Source organism: Staurois parvus, unplaced genomic scaffold, assembly GCF_062004578.1.
Source record: "Staurois parvus isolate SC_StPar_1 unplaced genomic scaffold, SC_StPar_1.0 ptg000634l, whole genome shotgun sequence".
Classification (NCBI taxonomy): Eukaryota; Metazoa; Chordata; class Amphibia; order Anura; family Ranidae; genus Staurois; species Staurois parvus.
This window is the reverse complement of record NW_028318430.1, coordinates 1,828,784-1,849,971: the sequence shown is the minus strand read 5'-3', so window position 1 is coordinate 1,849,971 and position 21,188 is coordinate 1,828,784. Positions and strand designations below refer to the sequence as shown.

Sequence of the window (21,188 nt, the reverse complement as noted above, 5' to 3'; positions counted from 1 at the left end):
CGTTTTCCGTATGAATTCCACACCACATCAGAATTGATCCGCGTTCATGCGAACCGCTGCGGGTGTGTATGTTAGCAACACCCCGAAATTGGTCTGCAAAACGCGGTGCGATGTGCAAAATCGGATCACATAGGTGGTGAATACCCATGCAATCTGATTCTAGTGCGGACCCAAAAAAGGGTGCGGTGTGGGATTTGGGTGCGGTGTGATTAGAGCCATACATCATGTATGGCTCCAATCACATTGCACACAAATCGCATGTAATTTGCACAGGAATGCGGTGCGGTTCCTGTGCAAATCACATGCGATATACCGTTTAGCAGGGCCATTGCTGTTTCCCTTTTAAGACTGCATGTAGTCAGAAAGGGTTTGATTGGCTCAGCTCTCAGCAGTACTGGAGAGTTTGTGGGAGTTGCAGTTTGATTACAGAGGCAAACAATGTAACTTTATGCTGCACAGGACTACAGGACCAGGATGCTTTGCAAGGAGGAAGGAGTGGAGGAGCCATGTGTGCCTTTGCAGAGGACATGTGGGAGCTGGTCTGCAGCCCCTACTGTTGAAGTACACTGACACTGTTTCCAGAGCAGCAGAGGTTGCTAAAGACAACGGTTATCTACAGCAGCTGAAGTCAGCAGCAACTGTGATCACTGGTAACAGTCACCCGTGACGGCAGTTACCGACAGCAACAACATCTCCCACCGCAGAGAGAGGTCAGAGTGTTGGAAATCGCAGAGGAGGCGTGCAACCATCCCAGGTGAGGCACCTCAGAGATTGTGCAGCACGGACAATTGACAACAGAAAAAAACTAGGAGAGACAGAGCCCCAGTCATCATCCCTTAAAGGAGTTAACCCTTGGAGACTGTTCTTTGTGGATGTGGTGAGCAACTGCTAACCAGTGACATGTCAGTCCTTAAGAGCGCTCCACCGATTCACTAACACAGGCCTGTGCAACACATAGACTCACACAGTGTTACAATCCCACAGTATACAAGTGAATTTGGGACTGAGCCTAAAGAGATGTCAGTTTAGCCGGGGACATATTGCTGCTGTAGTTGCAGGGGGTTATTACTGATCTATAGCTATACCGGTATTACGTATACACATGAATATTGTGTTTATTGATATTATTGTGATAATTCTAGAAGGTTTGTGTATTCAGTGCATTTAACTGCTATTTTCCAAGTTAATTTGCAGTCTATTTGCAGAGTTTTACCTGTCTTATTAAACCTGTTATAAAACTTCCCACAAGGTGTACTGGTGTGCTGTGGATCCAATATATATACTGTATATGGTTCATCACTGAAGGACAGACGTGCCCGTTAATTCCAACGGCTCCTTTGGGGGTGAGCGCTACAACCGCACCACATATATGTGAACCCGGGCTAAATATTGCCCGTGGCTTAATAATCTGATTAGAAACTACAAATGAACCCAACCTGGGGAATATCCCAAATGAAGCAGTTATAAAGCGTAAACATTTTTTACCTTAATACATTCCTTGTCTAGGGGACATGTCTAGAGCTAGGATTTATCACATCCAATAGTTTTAATCTGGGGCTGTTATGCGCAGGTATTACAGAATGTTCTCTGTAGTTTTAGCACATGTGTAGTCTGAATAAAAAATATGATTACACTGTATTTTGTGCTGTTGAATGACTTAGCCTGCAGAAATGAAATGGTTAACAAGGAAGAATGTGTTTGCAATAGGCGGGGAATGTGCTGACTACCTCCTTTCTTGGGAACAAAGGTTACCTGTATTGTGCAGATAGTGTCCAGTAAGTGAAAATCTATACTGTTTGTGACAAGCCACCTTTGTTTTACAGAAGAAATCTCTTTGTCTCTTGTCTGTATGTATTTACATTTTAAACTTTGTCACACTGCGAGATAGTGGTTGTGAATTCCACACCAGTTGGCACTATTCAAGCTCCTTGGCTTCGGGGCCAATTATTATGTGTTTATTATTATACAGGATTTTTATAGCGCCAACAGTTTGCGCTGCGCTTTACAAAATGATGCCAATTATGCTTATTTCATGTTTGTTGAAGTTGGGTACATACCCGCTAAGCGTGAGACACTTCAGACGAACATTTATATGCCAAGATAACAAAATGCCTTTTGTATAAATTATATATATGTACTTGTGTGTATTTTGAATGTAATGAAACTGCTAACCTTGCCTTTTTGTTTTAAAAGAAATGATTTTGTATTTAAACAGTTCAGCAGAGTAGACTGTAGAATTAAATTCAGTGTGTCATGCCCATTTTTGTCAGTTTTAAAATCAAACTTTTTTTTTTTCCAGGATCACATTTATTGGCAATTAATTACAGATCATTACCATCCAACAGTGAGACCTTCGCTCCGAAATTGTCATAGGATTACTGGAGTTTCCCAGGAGGATCCTGGCAAAGGAGAGGCAAGTGTGCAAGGTCACCTAAAGTAGGGTTAGTGCTAGGGCTTGTTCACCCTGGACTCAAAATACTAAATCTTAACAAATGCACATATAGCCTTAATGTGCGTTAAAGGTGCATTTGATTCGCATTTAATGCACGTTAAAAATGCTCCCCAAATGCCCTATGTGTGTTTTTGGCACGATTGATGTATGTTAAAGGTGCGTTAAAACCACACCACCAACACCTTATAAACTGTAATGTTAATGCACCACAATTGGATCTTAACCGCGCTGCAAATACCTGCAAAGCGTTACCATAGAACCATTGAAAGGCTTCGGATTCAACATGAGGCTTCAATTTTGAAGCGATGCAATGCTAATGCTTCATGTGTTGATAGGGTGAACAGCACTGTATGCTGTCCATGGTATCATTTGCATAGGCCAGGCATGTCCAAAGTCCGGCCCGCGGGCCATTTACGGCCCAGGGGTCGGTTTAATACGGCCCTCCAACAGCCCTCCCTGCTCTGTGTAATGTGGCCCTCCCACGGCCCTCCCTTCTATGGCAGACAGTCTTCTGCTTGAGAGCAGAGGGCAGTGCGCATGCCTGACTGCGGCGCGTTCTCCCTGGTCTGTGTAAATGCGGCTGTCGCACGGCCCTCCCTTCTGTGGCAGACAGTCTTCTGCTTGAGAGCAGTGCGCATGCGTGACTGCGCCGCGCTGGGAGCGACAGAGGGTGGTGATGTCAGGGCCGGGCTTCCAGCGTGAAGTGTGTTTCTCTTCCCCTCCCGGCTGCCGAGCAGAGACTTCAGCTCCAGCTACCTTTTTCACCCTTCACATTAGTGCAGGTAAGTTTTTTTTTAAATTTATTTTCAATACATTGTGAAAACTCAGCTGTCAGTTGATCTTAATGTTCTGAAATGAAAAGTATGTCGTTTGCAATTAACTTGGCATAAAATAATTTATTTGCATTTAATTGTAATGGTTCAAAGAATGTTCGGAAAAATGTTCGGCCCTCCACCATGTTCACTTCATCCAATCTGGCCCTCTTTGAAAAAAGTTTGGACACCCCTAGCATAGGCATTTGGGGAATGTTAAAAATGCCTCCAAATGCCTGCTTTCAATGCCAGTGGTGAACTTTTCCTTGGGTTAGTGGGAGAGTTAGTTTGAACTTTGGGTTGGCTTCATTATTTGCTGTGAAAATGCTGCACTGAAGCGAACGCAGATGGCATCTGTCATATTGAGGTGATTATTGTCCCAGCTTTTTGCATTATGTATTATTAACATTGCTGTTGTGGAGGTATACAAGCTTAAAGTGGAACTTTACTCTCTCTCTCAACAGTGACTATTTGTCATCCTTATGCTGCTAGCTTTAGTAAATAGATAGGAAAGTATATCATATACTTGTTTTAAAGTTTTTTGTTTTTTTTTCCTTACATTTCTTCAGTTACTTCCTGGTTTCCTGTCTAGACAAATTATGTCATACATCCCAGGAGTCTCCAGGAAGGGGAGGGGTTTTCTCAGCTAAGCAAACCCTCCTCCCTGCATGCCTGAGCTAAGGGCAAAGGGGTTCCAGGAAGTAAATGCTACATTAATCTTCTGCCCTTACTTAAGATGACCAAGTCATGAAATGCTTGGGGTGTTATTTCTCAGTATAAAGCATAGGGACATGGATGAATAGGTGAATTTGCTCTGAATATGGAAAAACAAACAAAGAATTAATGAAATCGCTTTTTTTGGTTTGCGGTGCTCAGATGCAGTGTAGTTCCGCTTTAACCCTTTGAACTTTGCCAAAAATGTCTATAGATTCTCCTATGCCATGAATGTCTATAGATTCTCCTATGCCATGAATGTCTATAGATTCTCCTATGTCATGAATGTCTATAGATGTGTATATATATATATATATATATATATATATATAGATGTGTGTGTGTGTATATATATATATATATATATATATATATATATATATGTGTGTGTGTGTGTATATGTATATATATATATATATATATATATATATAAAATCTTAGTACCTTTTTTAACCACACCTGTTCAGCAGTCACATGGAAATTTCTTAGGTCTTTCCCATCCTCATGCAAGTAAAAGATTTGAGGCAGGCCATAGATGAGTCGAAATCCAAACGTTTTTGTCAAGTGAACGAAAATAGCTCATGCGATTGTGCCATAAATGGTTTTGTTTTTCTAATGAATATCCATCATGTTGGATCAGGCACTTTTGATTGCCTCATGAAAATCGCGCGTCACAGCTGGCACACTAGTGATGCAAAAAACAAATGATTTGAAATATTTTCATTCAGTTTTTGCATCGTGTATGGCCTGTTTAAGGGAGGAGTTTCTAGTACTCTACTGATGTATGCTCTATAGCAGCAGAGGACGTCTGGACTGTGAATCTGTGCCGGCACAGCACTAATTGCTGCTGTGCCAGTCACATAACATAAAGTTTTCAGAATAGAGAATCAAAATAAAATAAATAATTATTAGCAAGCAATCTCAGACTGCAGTGCGGACACAGACAAAGAGGGAGGTACAATGAACAACAGGAGCAAGGTTTTTGCTTTGTTTTTTGTTTTTTTTGCTGCAATCTACAGAAAAAGAATGCTCTAGTGGCAAAGTGAGTATGCACAGAAGTGCCATGAACACTGTGTGTGTCAATAGACGCCCAGGGGAGTGGCTTGTTTGTGCCTGACATCCATCTGCACTGTTTGCTGGACTGATCTAGAGTTCTCCATTCCCAAGCTATCGGCCTGCTCAGGGGCAGACTGACCATTTGGAAACTCAGGCACTGCCCGAGGGCCCGGGGTCAGTAGGGGGCCCCATGAGATGCCCTGGTACCTTTTTCATAGGCTTTTTTGAGTTTGGACAAGGACACAGGGGCCCCATGATCCCCTATTGCCCCGGGGGCCCCATGAGTTGTCAGTCCGCCCCTGAGCACGACCACCAAGTAAATAGCATTTTTGGAAGAAAAACTGAGCAATAATAGCGGTCATATTTCTATCCTCAAATATTCAAATAAATGGGGCCCCATGAAATGTCAGTCCTCCCCTGGGCCTGCTACAACATTTTATGTAAGTAACCTTTTCTTCCTGCTATTTTGCACCTTATTTTTACATAATAAAAGGAGAGAATTTTAGGCAAATTTCACAATGGGAGATTGTTTATTTTACATCCATTGGTGATATCAGTTGTTGAGGGCGTTTGTATGCCATGGTGAACCAGCATTTGGCCATGATGGAGTGTATTTTGACCATTTATAGCTGTGATAGTCCATCTGATCTGGTAAGAGGTGCTTTTAAACAGTGTCACAGGATGGTGGAATCTCTTCTGTCATTGGTGGATTATACTGCGCTAACTCTGATTTATTTACACTTTATTTATTTACTCTTTGTGGATTGTATTATTTTCTGGATGGAAGATTTCTAAAGGAGGACTGTGTAATTGTATCTTTTTTTCTGGATGCACTTAGTATGGACACTTTAATTTAGCGCTATATATATTATTTTGTTTGTTTGGACACTTTAATTTAGTGTTCTGTATTATTACTTTGTTTATTTCACATTCATCACATGATTCTATGAAAGTGTAATTTTGAATGTACTTATTGATCATTTATTTTTTTATCAGCGCTGCTTTTTGTTTGCACTATTTGATTGTTACACAGCGGCTGCTTGCTCTCATTGATTGGTGACCTAGCGTGGATATAATTTATTTTTAATATGCACAGGTGCACCAGATTTTGTACTGTTCAGTTTTAGTAAATCAACCCCATTGTCAGATGTTACTGATGAGAGCTGCAGTGCCAATACTTATGTAATCAGACAGTTTATTGTGTGAAAATACATACATTTTCACAAGGTGTGTTAAATGAAGTGAGCATAGGTGGTTATGGTTTGGAAGTCTATGGGTAAAACATCAGCAATAACTCTTTGAATTTTTTTTAGGTATACTTCAGAAACACTTAGTAACAGGTGCCGAGGTCAAGTCAGTATTTCTTGTCAAAGTGCTCTTTCAATATGTAGTTTATGGTGATGGTTATATATTACAGAAACATTGTGCAAACCATAGTTTTCTATTATCTTCCTGGATCACTGGCACATGAACAGGCTGCTATGGGACTCTTGGCTTAGACAGCAATTTTTACAGCTATGGTTAATATTTGTTAATACCTTGTGAATGAATATCTAGAATCAGTTGACTTAGGCTTTTTTTTGTGTGATTTTTTTTTTCTTCTTGGGAGATATCTACCGTAAGTGCTCTACTTGGCAATTTGAGCAACTTTCTAATATAAACTTTCCCTTTGTGTTTTTTTTTTTTAAGAAAAATGTCTAAAAAGTTGTTGCTGGTGGATGTGGACTGTGGGGTGGATGATGCTCAAGCTTTGATGATGGCTCTGGCAGCTCCTGAGGTTGAGATTCTTGGAATAACCTGTTGTTTTGGGAACACCACCACTGAAAATGTCTGCAAGAATGTACTGCGTGTTCTCCAAGTGTGTAAAAGGATGGAGGTAATCCCCTATCTTAATTTTATTTATAGCAAGAGATATGTAACCTTTATCTTACTGGGGGGAATCCACTAATAAAGTGAGACCACTAGAATCTTGCAGCTTGGCTCACCCATGTGTCACAATTGCTGCTATGGAGGAAGAGGGGAGTAGAGGGCTGCTACCTTACCCTGCCCAATCAACAGCAAAATCAGACAGTGAGAGCTCACTGTGGGGGCCTCCGGTAAACATTGGATCATTGTCCAACCTCTTAACAATAAAAACTGTAATTTGCTGTCTTTGGGTACTCTTCTTTTCTTTTCTTTTTTTTTTTTTTAGATGAAAGATTTTAGTATAAATTACTTTGTAAAAAAGTGATACCATTTTGAAAAGGTATTATCTCTGAACAAAGGCAGCTACAATATTAATGGTTTAGGTGAACAGGCTTTTGTCAAAAGCTATACCATATGCATTTTTGTATAGTGAGATGAGGCAGCATGCAAGACTGCTGACTGCATTGTCAGCCATACAGACTACCCCTAAAGCAGTCATCTTTATAGAGAGCCCACCTTGTCTACACCTTGAATCTTCTTCTCTTGCTTGGCAATTTAAACACCTGTCGAACAACAGCCAGGTAATTTCTGGATATTACCATAGTGTCCACCAGATGTTGCTGATAGTCTAAGGCCGGCCATACATGGGTCGATTTCCGAACGATTTTTCGTTCGAAAATCGGACCCAATAATAATTGACCGATTATTCGCTCTGTTAGTAGGGCAATGGCTCCGGATGATTTTCATGGTGCCTCCCCATTTCGCTTGTCGGGCATGTTGGAAAATTCGTGAAAAATGACCAATTTTTGAAATCATTGGTGGCACCATCAGATTACAGAACGAACTACGTTTTTGATCTTCGATCGAAAAATCATTTGGAATTCAACCCATGTATGGCCTGCTTAACATGCAAGTTCCATGATTGAAGGTACTGTTTTTGATTTGCTCTTTATAGAGTAAGCGAATTTGAAGGTGACTAGACACAGTAAATGGAATGGATATGGATGGAAATGGATATTAAAAAGAAATCCCTTTCTGTCAAAGGTGCAGCAATACTTTACAAAGAAAACTATTATAAAGACTATGGCATTAGTTTGCATAGTTCAGATGCTTGTGTTCTGATTAAAGGGACCAACACCAGGTGCATTTACTCTTGTCAAAGTACTACAGGCCATTCATCTTGCATAACTCACGGTGGGGTTGATTTACTTAGGTGAACAGGCTGTTCACTTTGCAGGGAATATTTCCTAAGAGCTTAGGGAATGTGGTGAAATTTCACTTTGCAAAGAATACCCAATCACATGCAAGGAAAAAAAAATGCATTTTTTTTTTGCATGTGATTGGATGATGGAAGTCTGCAGAGCTTCACCTCCTTCACTAATCTGTGGGGCAAACAGTCTATTACCCTTTAGTAAATCAGACCCTTTTATTAGCATCACTGCTGTGCTTTGGGTTCTACCAAATGAGTATTGGTACATAATTTAGAAAAAATGTATAAAGTTGTATGAAAAAGTAAGCTTACCCTAAGAAATTGATGATCGTTTCAACACTGTACTTGATCAGGCAAAATTTAAATCTCCATGCAAGCTGTGCCAACAGATACCGGTAAGTGATATAGTTTAATAAAAAAAAAACAAAAAAAAGCAAAGAACATTTGCCTTTTTAAGTATTTGTTCAGCAAAAATAACAGATGTAAAAATAAAGTGTACCTTTGGGCTCAGAAACATGGATCACTCTCTTTAGCAGAAATTACTTCTTGTAAGTGTTTTGGCTAACTGTCCACCAGTCAGTCCTTTGTAGATTCGATAGTATGCTTTGGAGAATTATCATTTTAAAATTAATTTCCGGTTCAGCTTTCAGTCAGAGGGCCTCACATTCTCATAAGGCATGCTTTCATTCAATGCAGAATTCATAGTTGATTGACTGCAAGCTGCCCATGCCCTAGAGCAGAAAATCAGACCCCAACCATACATATCCACCACCATGTTTCACAGTTGTAATGAGGTTCTTCTCTTGAAATGCTGTTTTCAATTTTCTCTAAACATGTCTACTGCTACTGTGGCTAAACGACTCTATCTTGGAATCATCTGTCCACAGCATGTTTCCAGAAGGCCTGGTTTGTGCCTATATATTCAATGGCAAACTAATATTGCTCTAATACACTTTTTACACCTCAAAAGCCTCCTGCTCAGCACACCTCCCACGCAGGTAACTTGATGCAGTCTTTTTTACTGATTGTAAATGCATGTACTTTGACAGCAGCTGTTTTAAGAGTAACCTACAGATTCTGCAACTAAATGTTTGGGGTTGTGTAGACTTTTTAGCATTGGATGGTCAGCTGCTTGGTCAGTCAGTCCTGGACAAATTAACAGTCATTTGAAAGCTATGCCACTTGTAAAAAATGTTCCTCTGAGGACAATAAACGGCTCTTTTGTGCTTGGCATGACATTGCACACATCAATAGCAAAGAGAACACTTGACCCTAGATATCTGAGATTTAGATAAGACAGGTTCCACTGCCTATCAGATTGTATAGTGTATGGCCACAGAAATGTTGACCCTGGACACACACTGACTGCGTCCAGGGTTGGTATTCGTATATAACCACTCATCTGAGCAGTTGTATGAGAACAGGAGCAGTGCCTGACATTAATTTGTACGCAGTATCTGACAGCCACCACTGACACCTGCATCTGTGTGCACGCAGTGTGTGCAGCAACATTTACAACATTCTACTGATTTTTGCTGGTGACTGCACATGAACTCTTGTGTGAATGTTGTCTTAGTGTCCTGTCATATTTTGAAAAAAACTGATGAATACTGCTTTGTTACATCATTGTGCACATCCATCTTCAATTCAGTTTACATTCATTTTTTTATAGTTGTTGAAGCAACTAATCATGTGCCTTGTGCGATTCCTGTGCTAATTGAGTGCAGCGCGTTTCCTGCCTATTCATTTGAATGGGCTGAATTAGCACATTATAGCACCAAAAGTAGTGCATGCACTACTTTTAAAAACACACTGCAGATGGATTTCATGATACTGTGGTATCATGCGAAATGGGGCAGACAAATGCACTATGTTTGCTATCTGCGCCTGGCTGTCGTTAACTTTACATTGACAGCCACCGACACAGCGCAATTTGAGCATGGAAATGAAATGTTGGTTTTCCTCCCTACAGTACAATGTGAACTGGCACTAAAAGCAGATGTAAACAGAACAGAAATAAACAGATGACAACTGTTTGCATACATTCAGATCCGTCGAAACAAAGAAGGACGCAGCGTTTGTTCTGGTTAAAAAGACAGACCTGAACAAGCACAAATGTAGGCAACTGTAAACACATGATCATCCATTTACCTCCGCAAGCCCATATGAATGAATTGCTGTCCATTTTCCATCTGAAACCACAAAGATGAAAAATGGACAAATGGGACACCCATGTGAAAGTACTTTAAAGTGATACTAAAAGCAACGCATAAAATTCAAAATACTAACATTGACGTACAAAGCTGTTCAGAACACTGCCCCAAACTACATCACCGACCTGATATCCATCTACCACCCAAAACGCACTCTCCACTCCTCACAAGACCTCCTACTCTCCAGTTCCCTTGTCTCCTCCTTCCATGCCTGTCTCCAGGACTTCTCCAGGGCTTCCCCCATCCTCTGGAACTCGCTACCCCAATCCATCAGACTGTCACCTACCCTCCTCACGTTTAGGCGCACCCTGAAAACCCATCTCTTCAGAGAAGCCTACCCAGCCCTCACCTAATTGCTGATCTCCTACACTCTTCCCACCACTCCATCCCCCACAGCTATTTCCTCCTGTACCACTCTCCCCTCCCTCCTAGATTGTAAGCTCCAAGGAGCAGGGCCCTCATGTATTGAATTGTATTGTTCCTGTATTGTCTCCCGCTATAATGTACAGCGCTGTGCAAACTATTGGCGCTATATACTGTATAATAAAATATATAATATAATATTTTATTTAAATAACAAACATGTCATACTTACCTGCTCTGTGTAATAGTTACATAGTTAGTCTGGCTGAAAAAAGACAAAAGTCCACCCAGTTCAACCATACAAAAAAAAAAAAAAAAGTTATAATCCTATACCCACAGTTGATCCAGAGGAAGGCAACCCCCCCCCCTCCCCAGCAAAACATGGTCAATTTACATAGAGCTGTGCCTCGGCTCCACCTGCTCTCTCTTCTCATTGGCTCACTGGGTGTGATTGACAGCAGTGGGAGCCAATAGTTCCCGCTGCTGTCTCAACCAATGAGGGTGAGACCCAGGATAGCCAAGACTCCAGGTGCACATCGCTGTATCGAGAAGGGGCTTAGGTGAGTATTAGTGGGGGCGGGGGGGGGGGGGGGGTGCTACACAGAGGTTTTTCACCTTCATGCATAGAATGCATGACGGTAAAAAACTTTCAGCCTTTACAACCACATTAAGGAGGTTTTAGTCATTGACACCTAATCTGAAGCAATTGATTTTAATTGCAGAGATTTTAAGTAGTGGTAAATGTAGAGGATTATTTACTTTTACCACTTCACAAATCTGCATTTTTGCCAATTTTTAAATTTTGATAATAAATACACCATGTCAATTTTATGTGGTATTTAAGTATATCACTTTTATCTGTAGGTGCTGTCTGAATTTTGAAGGAACACTTAATATTTGCTTGTTTAAATATGTTTATAAAAGTCAACAATTTCCATGGGTTGCTTTTACTTTTTCATACGACTATATAGAAAGGCAAAAAAACTGATGAACTGACTTGGTGAATTAACTTTTTTTCCTTTTAGATTCCAGTTTTTTGTGGTGCATCTCAATCAATTTTAGGAGACATTAATCCAGAATATGAACATTTTGGAAGTGATGGGTTAGGAGATGCGGGGGACCCAAACAGTCCAGGATTGGAGCACATACAAGAAGAGGATGCTGTCCATGCTTTAATAAGGATAATCAGTCAGCATGAGGGCCAAGTAAGATGGTTTAATGACTATTCTCTTACAGTGTGATATCAGACACATTCCTTTTATGAAGGGCATATCTGTCCAACAATTAATCTTTTAGGCCCAAGGCACATAAAGGTTAAAATGTGGTGGCAGGTCCTTCCTACTGCTTGATTAGCACTCCCTGACACCAGAGACTAAAAGACTGTAGGAAACCCAATGGCTCAGTATAAGCTTCAGTTCTAATTTTCTCTAGCACTTCCCTTCAATTCAGGAGTCTTTGCAGTAAATATGAACAAACCCTACTCAACCATCATTTTGTAATTTACTTTCATGCCTTGAGTGGATACTTCAAATTTATCCCCACTGTCCTTTTAATGGATTTAATGCACACACGATAAAAAAAAGATTTAAAAAAATATGTTTACTTGGTGCATTTTTTTCTACGTGGTAAGGGCATTGAAAATCTCATTCTTTTTATAGGTAGACTGTGGCTTAGCTGTTCAGATGCTGGAGTGTACAAGTATATTCCATAGCAAACTATACTTGTTGACTTCTTTGTATACAGTATATGGAACATTGTGGGTATATAGTTTGCTCGTCTTCATAATCAATGCACTGGTGTATGTGCATATTTTAGTATATATAATTTAATGTTTTATAAATGTACAAGTGCCTCTCCATCTATGGGACTGTTTACTCAGCAGTCAGTGCTTATCCTCCTATGGAAACAGGACAGCACATCAAAACTTTGAGAATGTTGTTTTTATGTTCAAATAATTAAACTGTACACACGGGCCTACTACCGCTTGCACCCCACAGACCATTGCAAGGAGGCACATCAGGCCATTTCTCTCTCTGGCTCTTCTCTGCAGTTTAGCATCTTTCAGTTGAATGTCTGAAGTTCACGTCAATATGCTGACCTGTTTTTCAGTGTCCCATTTTAGTTTCTCTTTTATATATATATATATATATATATATATATATATATATATATAGCACCATCAATTTATGCAGCACTTTACATATACAGTGGGGATCGAAAGTTTGGGCACCCCAGCTAAAAATTTGTTTAATGTGCATAAAGAAGCCAAGGAAAGATGGAAAAAATCTCCAAAAGGCATCAAATTACAGATTAGACATTCTTATAATATGTCAACAAAAGTTAGATTTTATTTCCATCATTTACACTTTCAAAATAACAGAAAACAAAAAAATGGTGTCTGCAAAAGTTTGGGCACCCTGCAGAGTTAATATCTTGTACTGCCCCCTTTGGCAAGTATCACAGCTTGTAAACGCTTTTTGTAGCCAGCCAAGAGTCTTCCAATTCTTGTTTGAGGTATCTTTGCCCATTCTTCCTTACAAAAGTCTTCCAGTTCTTTGAGATTTCTGGGCTGTCTGTCACGCACTGCTCTTTTAAGGTCTATCCATAGATTTTCAATTATGTTGAGGTCAGGAGATTGTGAAGGCCATGGCAAAACCTTCAGTTTACGCCTCTTGATGTAATCCCCCGTGGATTTTGAGGTGTGTTTAGGATCATTATCCATTTGTAGAAGCCATCCTCTCTTTAACTTCAGCTTTTTCACAGATGGCATCAAGTTACCATCCAAAATTTGCTGAAATTTTATTGAATCCATTTTTCCTTCTACTCGTGAGATGTTCCCTGTGCCACTGGCTGCAACACAACCCCAAAGCATGATTGATCCAACCCCATGCTTAACAGTTGGACAGAGGCTCTTTTCATTAAATTCTGTGCCCCTTCTTCTCCAAACGTACCTTTGCTCATTCCGGCCAAAAAGTTAAATTTTAACCTCATCGGTCCACAGAACTTGTTTCCAAAATGCATCAGCCTTGTCTATATGTTCATTTGCAAAGTTAAAACGATGATTTTTGTGGTGAGGACGTAGAAGAGGTTTTCTTCTGATGACTCTTTCATGAAGACCATATTTGTACAAGTATCTCTTTATAGTGGAATAGTGTACCACAACTCCAGTGTCTGCCAGATCTTTCTGGAGGGATCGTGCAGTCAAACGTGGGTTTTGAATTGTTTTTCTCACAATCCTGCGAGCTGTTCTGTCTGATATTTTTCTTGGTCTTCCAGATCTTGCTTTAACTTCCACTGTTCCTGATGACTGCCATTTCTTAATTACATTCCGAACAGAGGATATTGACATGTGAAAACGCTTTGCTATCTTCTTATAGCCTTCTCCAGCTTTGTGAATGTCATCTATTTTCAGTTTCAGTTTTCTAGACAACTGCTTAGAAGAACCCATGGTGCTGATTGTTGGGGCAAGGTCAGATGAGTTAAAACCTTTGAGATTGACATCACCTGGTCTTCCCAGACGATGATTGAGAACAATCCATGACACTGGCAGGTCTCAGCTTGGCAAAGGGGGCAGTGCATGCTATAAATTCCGCAGGGTGCCCAAACTTTTGCAGACGCCATTTTTTTGTTTTCTGTTATTTTGAAAGTGTAAATGATGGAAATAAAATCTAACTTTTGTTGACATATTATAAGAATGTCTAATCTGTAATTTGATGCCTTTTGGAGATTTTTCCATCTTTCCTTGGCTTCTTTATGCCCATTAATACAAATTTTTAGCTGGGGTGCCCAAACTTTCGATCCCCACTGTATATTGTACATTCACATCAGTGCCTGCCCTCAAGAAGCATACAATCTAAGGTTCTGAACTCACATTCATACATACATACATACATACATATACTAACATGCAAACTCCAGGCAGGTATTACCATTATTTGTTTGCTTAAACAAATTTGATGGAGAAATGTAAGAGACAGAGCAGGTAACTAGTCATTGTTTTCTGTATTTATCTGTGATCAATTTGTTTTTTTTTTCTTCGTTTGTTTTGTGTAACAAGATCAGTGTAGTAGCAGTGGGGCCTTTGACCAATCTGGCTTTGGCAGCAAAAATTGATCCTACTCTTCCAAAGAAGATTAACAAATTGTATATCATGGGAGGAAATATGGCAGGTAATTGTTCTTATGGATTTCATTATTACTGTGAGGTTTCATGTCCATAGACAAGCAGATAGTTGAAAACATCAGGCAGGGAGACAACTCCCTCACATGAGAGCTGGTACATGACCCAAACCTTATCAGACCTGTGGTGCATAAATAGGATAATCACTTGCTTTTATTGAGCCATTAATTGTCATCTATATTGTATGTTCTAAGAGTCAGGAGCAATTGTGTTATTTGAGATTCTAGGTTGAATAAAGGTGCCTTGAGATTATCCATAATTTTAAAGGGGTACCTTGACTGAAAAAAGGTTGAGAAACACTGTCTTAGATCCTTGCTTTGTACATCAAAAACTGAATTCCTATTAAGAATTCACAACAAATAGTCAACGCAAACTGTTGGATGAAAATTGAATGTATGATTATGTCTGTCTTTTAGGTAGAGGAAACAGGACTGTATGCGCTGAATTTAACTTTCACCTGGATCCAGAAGCAGCTTATATAATAACAAATGAATTTACGTGTCCCATCTTTATTGCTACCTTGGAGTTCACAAGGGAAAATAGCCTAACAATGGTATGACATTTTCTTTTTAGATTTACTATATTCATAACTCTACAATCCATATAATTTTTTCAAGATTTTTATTTCTTTAAAGGAAAAGTGAGGCCAAAGCTCTTTTGGACATATTTCTCCTGTGGGTCAGAGGAGTGCACTTAGTTCTGCACTCCTGTGACCCTTCTTCAGCCAAGAGCAGGTTAAAGTCCACTGTTGGCTGGCGTCACTCAGTGGTACTGACTCTGGCCAGATTCTGACTTTAACCACTCGCCCCACAGAGGATTTATCATCCTTCCTGACCAGGCCATTTTTGCATTACGGTGCTGTGTTACTTTGACAATGGCATGATCATGCAACACTGCACCCAAATGAAATTTATGTCCTTTTTTTTTCCCACGTATTGAGCTTTCAGTGGTATTTGATCACCTGTGGGGTTTTTATTCTTTGTGCTATAAAAAAAATATATATATATTTTTGACTTTTTGCTATTAAAGTGGAGTTCCACCCAAAAGGGGAAGTTCCGCTCTAAAGACTGTCAGACAAATGAAGTGTAATGCCAAAGGGGCAGCCATATTAATAGACCAAAAATTAAGGATTCTCATTGGATGAGCAGTATAAATACAGGTATGTTTACACAAATGTAGTTACCATAATGTGTTGTTGTGACTGCTGGTAAAGACACACATACATTCTATACTTGTTTGGGTAAGACTGGAAACCACACCCCACAACCCATGAAAGTGTTTTAGCAACTTGAGTAAATAAATGTTGACATCAGATCATTATTGGGTAGATTTACTAAAACTGGAGTGTTCAAAATCTGGTGCAGCTGTGCATGGTAGCCAATCAGCCTCTAACTTCAGCTTGTTCAATTAAGCTTTGAGGGAAGAATAAAAAAAAAAAAACCTGGAAGCGGATTGATTTTTATGTAGAGCTGCACCAGATTTTGCACTCTCCAGTTTTAGTAAGTCAACACCATATTTGTCTTTGATAGTTGTTATTCACTTTATTTAATTAACACAATAAACCTTTCTCCTCCTTTAAAGGAGTATTTCAGAAACTGGGTGGAGCAAGACACTGACAAAGCCAGGTTTATGAAGAAGATCACAGCTAAGTGGCGACAGAAATATGGTTTTGTTTCCTATGACTCTTACGCCATGGCTGCAGCAATTGATGACAGCATTGTAGCGGAGTACCTAGAGTGTGCAGCGAGTGTGGAGCTTCATGGCAGATATGCTAGGGGGATGTTGGTGCTGGACACTGAGGACAAGTGGAAGAAACAACAGAAAGTTGTTCTGATGAAAAGATGCAACACAGAAAAATTTAAAGAACGATTATGGGTTGCTCTGCAATAAAATAAATACAACTGCATTTAAATAATGAGCTTTTTTTGCCTGAACTACAGCTTGACAAACAACTTTAATCCAGTCCAAGCATTTCTGATAGGTAATTCAAGAGGAGCAGGTCCTACTATGAACAAGTTGTCAAGTATACTTTGTATTACAATGAATGTTTAAAGTCACACATTGGTCATCTCTAATTTGACTGATATACCATTGGTTACCAAAATGAACACTTCGTTGAGCATGACAGATTTTAAAACCAGTGTAACAAGCTGCTATACCTACATGCATGCCAAAGTGCTTTTCAAGCTAAAGGCTACAAATGCATATCCTCTAAAGCGTTATTTCTGAAACTAATTAAATTATCTTTGTAGAACATCCGATACCCTTGATCCAAGGCCATTTAAAGTGCTTGTAAACCCTTACATATACCCAGTAAAGTGACTGGCCTCAGGTGATACACAGAGATGAAACAAATCTTCCTACATAAGTTGCACCTATTTATCTGTCTCTTCTCTACACTCACTAAAACTACTGAATTTATAAAGCTTGTCAGAGTGGATTTAAAAAAAAAAGGGGGGCAAAGAGCTGATATTACACACTGCAGCGCTCAGTGAGGAGAGAGCTCTACAGAGCTGAGCTATCAATCTGCTGGAGGTCCCTCATCATCTAAAATCCCAGGAACAGAGTTGAGGATGTCAATCTCAGGCTGTGTGCTGGAGCTTCCTCCCGGTCACCTTTTTTCTTTTGGTGTCAGGAAAACCTGTGAAATGATTCATGCTGATCAGAGGGATGAAGAAGCAGACAGAAATGACACTTACTGCTCTTGCGACAAGTACACACTATAGAGCAGTGGTTCTCAACCTTCCTCATGTTGTGGTGACCCCCAACCATAAAATTATTTTCGTTGCTACTTCATAACTGTAATTTTGCAGTGGGAGGAGTAGTGCCACATCACTGATGTCAGTGGGAGGAATAGTGTCCCATGGTTGGTATCAGTGGGAGGAATAGTGCCCCATCATTGGTGTCAGTGGGAGGAATAGTGCCCCATCATTGGTGTCAGTGGGGGGGGGGGGAATAGTGCCCCATCATTGATACTAGTGTGGGGGGGAATTGTGCCCCATCATTGGTGTCAGTGGGGGGGGGGGGGATAGTGCCCCATCGTTTGTGTCAGTGGGGGGAGGAATAGTGCCCCATCGTTTGTGTCAGTGGGGGGAGGAATAGTGCCCCATCGTTTGTGTCAGTGGGGGGAGGAATAGTGCCCCATCGTTTGTGTCAGTGGGGGGAGGAATAGTGCCCCATCGTTGGTGTCAGTGGGGGGAGGAATAGTGCCCCATCGTTGGTGTCAGTGGGGGGGGGGGGGGGAGGAAATAGTGCCCCATCATTGGTGTCAGTGGGAGGAATAGTGCCCCATCATTGGTATTAGTGACACCAATGATGGGGCACTATTCCTCCCACTGACACCAATGATACTTACCTTGCTGACTCCTGCTCCCGCCTGGGCTCGCTCCCTCCCTCTCCCATCTACAGCCAGCATACCTGGCTGCAGCAGCACCATCTGCATGCTACAGACACTTACCTGTCAGCTGTCTTCCTTCTCCGGCAGCTCCCTCGCTCGATCTTCTTTGATCTTCGCGCTGCTGCTCAGCTCCTCCTCCTCCTCGCTGGTGATTGGCCGCCTGTGTGCCTTTACTGAGCTACAGTTCCGGCGGCCAATCACTGGCAAGGAGGCGGAGCTGTTGAGTGATCCCGGGGATGTGGCCAGATGACAGGGGCGGCATGTCATCCCGCGCACACATCGCGGTCCAGGGAAATGTGGACGTATCTGCATGTGGGCGGACCCGCCTGGAGACTGATAGAGGAGCGGTGTCTCGGTTCCTAAGACCATCGGAAATATGTGTTTTCCGATGGTCTTAGGAGACCCCTGTGAAAGGGTTGTTCGAACCCCAAAGGGGTCGCGACCCACAGGTTGAGAACCGCTGCTATAGAGGGATATGCTTTGTTCATATTTCATTTCTGAGGTTTACAACCACTTTTAGGTGCAACAGATCAATTCAGTTTTATTTAGTATGAGGTTTGCTTCAAACAGGCCCACATTTCCTAGGAAAAATGGTTTCCACAGCCCCCAGAAGAAGCTGTTTCATGGTTTGTCTGGTGAGGAGGAAATCCTCGATTTTCCCCGTTTGGGGGGGGGGGGGGGGAGTATAGTTACATAGTTGATCAGTTTGAAAAAAAGACAACTCCATATAGTTCAACCAATAAAAAAAAACAAAAAAAAAACCTATACTTAAAGTTGACCCAGAGAAAGGTAAAATAAAACCCTGTAAATCTTTGTCTGATTTGCTCTAGCAGGGGAAAAATCCTTTCTGGTCCCCAAAGTCAATCACATATACCCTGGATCAACAATCTTTGGTGATATTACCTATATATAAATATCCAGTTATATTCTCCAAATAATCTACTGAGCTGGTCAGAACTAGCTGCTGAGGGAATCTATTCCACATTTTCATGGCTCTTACTGTGAAGAAGCCTTTCTGTATGTGAAGGTTAATCCTCTTTTCATCCAGTCATAGTGCCTCCCCCCCTTGTCCTTTGTACTGACCTTTAACACTGCACCAGATTCACTAAAAAGACCACTTATTTACTTAGACATGGTGATTATATCCCCCTTTAATAAACATGGTGATTATATCCCCCTTTAATAACCTTGGTGATTATATCTTCTCGAGAGAGCTCAGTTAATCTTTCCTCATAGCTCATCCATGCCGCTTATCAGTTTGGTTTCCCTTCTCTGCAATTTCTCTAGTTCCCCGATATCCTTTTTGTGCATTGGTGTCCAAAATTGCATATTTCAGATGTGGGTGTGTCTCTGGAGTCTCTTAATGCAAGAAAGTATTTAAAATTGGCAGCTTGGCATTGCATGCTATTCTTAAAGTGTTACTAAACCTAGGACCCTGCATTCACTATATCTGATCTCCCACAGTACTGTAGGCACATATCATACTTCTTTAGTGTCTATAGGCGAGGGTGTCTTCCTTATTTTCATGGCCATTGTCTCATGTGGTGCTTCTTCTGAATCATTAGCAAGAAGACGGAAGTGACGAGTTCTTGTCTTAGAGAATGCACCTGTTCCAGTCGGTCATTTCTGTGAATATCCATAGCATCTTAATACCATGCTTGCGTATGCGTGTGCGTCTGAAGTGCCCCCTTCACATGTCTTAGGATGCCTTTCTATGATGCTTGTATGCGTCATAATTCAGGATCCTAGAACCTTGTATGGCAAACAATACTGCTTAGCAGAGCAATTTCATTGAAGGGAGGGGACACTACATATATGGTCTTTTGATTGACAGGGCCATATGTAATGACCATAAGCTGGAAATGTTGCATCAGCCTGCTCATGTGACCAGTCTGTTTAAATGATAATATAAAATAAGAATGTATCTTTACAACATAATAGCTCAATAATGCTGTATAACCAAAAATCTACATATGTAACACATATTACCAACTTATAAAACAAACTAAATCCACACATACTATTAGAATATATTTTTTCATACTAACTCTATTTTGGTTCACTCCTGACTCCCATGTCATTCTACACTAGAGTCCTTTAACCTCCCTAGCATTATGATTATGTCAGTATTTCTGTGCTCAATGGAAATATGTTTTTTTTTTTATTGTAGGCCTGCAATTCTTAGGAAAAACTCACTGAAATCTGTTTAAGAGTCTAGTAGACATCCTTGGTGCAATAAAGTTTAATAAATTAAATCATACATTATAATTAAAAATAATAATACATTAAATAATGTAATCAAACACATGGAACTCTGTCCAAATAACATTATATAGACACTGCATTTTCTAGAACACATCATGGGGGTGGTATATTTTGAAACATGGGACTGCACAAAGTCCGACATCGCAATCAGGACAGTGGAACCTCGTTTGCGTGCTGATTTTTTTTTTCCACTCTCATCTCACCGAGAGCAACATACCACGCACATCCATGTAAGTGATACCTTTTTTTGGATTGGTGGGATGTGGTCTATAAAATGACATCCAGTCAGACGTTCTGGGTTGACAACTCCCACAGCACGTCGTCCCACAGACACTGATGGTGTTTGATGCTTGAGGAAAATGGATTCCGCGACTTTCCAGATAAAGTCCGCATGAACCACAGGCTTGTCACTGTTTTTGTGGAACAATATAGGCATTCCACAAGCACTGTTCCAGAAGATGCTGGAAAATCTTTTTATAGCATTTCCTCTGCTGCTTTCTCATCTCCCATGGTGCAGTTGTAATCAACCTACGAACCAACCTTCTGGATGTTTTTCCAACCTTTTGTTTGTGCCATCACTGTGGAGGCATTGTGAACGGTACTCATTAGGCACACATCCTTT

General features: G+C 40.6%; 1 protein-coding gene across 3 annotated transcripts; it reads left to right on the top strand.

Moving 5' to 3' along the window:
* The first annotated feature begins 1,757 nt into the window (after window positions 1–1,757).
* Window positions 1,758–16,819, top strand: LOC149449219 (inosine-uridine preferring nucleoside hydrolase-like). Of its 3 annotated transcripts, none has more exons than XM_089693447.1 (7): window positions 1,758–1,775; window positions 2,300–2,413; window positions 6,724–6,910; window positions 11,751–11,930; window positions 14,783–14,894; window positions 15,321–15,457; window positions 16,486–16,819. In XM_089693447.1, exons 3-7 carry the CDS (start codon window positions 6,728–6,730, stop codon window positions 16,792–16,794), a joined length of 921 nt encoding a protein of 306 aa, XP_089549573.1. In that variant the 5' UTR covers window positions 1,758–1,775; window positions 2,300–2,413; window positions 6,724–6,727; the 3' UTR covers window positions 16,795–16,819. The 3 variants fall into 3 exon arrangements, with proteins under 3 accessions (XP_089549573.1, XP_089549571.1, XP_089549574.1); XM_089693445.1 differs by lacking the exon at window positions 1,758–1,775 and adding an exon at window positions 1,781–1,847; XM_089693448.1 differs by lacking the exons at window positions 1,758–1,775; window positions 2,300–2,413 and having other exon boundaries at window positions 6,624–6,910.
* The last annotated feature ends 4,369 nt before the right edge of the window (window positions 16,820–21,188 follow it).

Coding starts and splice junctions, on each gene's coding strand:
- LOC149449219 (XM_089693447.1), top strand. CDS start 6,728: ATGTCTAAAAAGTTGTTGCTGGTGGATGTGGACTGTGGGGTGGATGAT. Junction 14,895..15,320: donor CATGGGAGGAAATATGGCAG/GTAATTGTTCTT, acceptor TCTGTCTTTTAG/GTAGAGGAAACAGGACTGTA. Junction 15,458..16,485: donor GGGAAAATAGCCTAACAATG/GTATGACATTTT, acceptor CCTCCTTTAAAG/GAGTATTTCAGAAACTGGGT.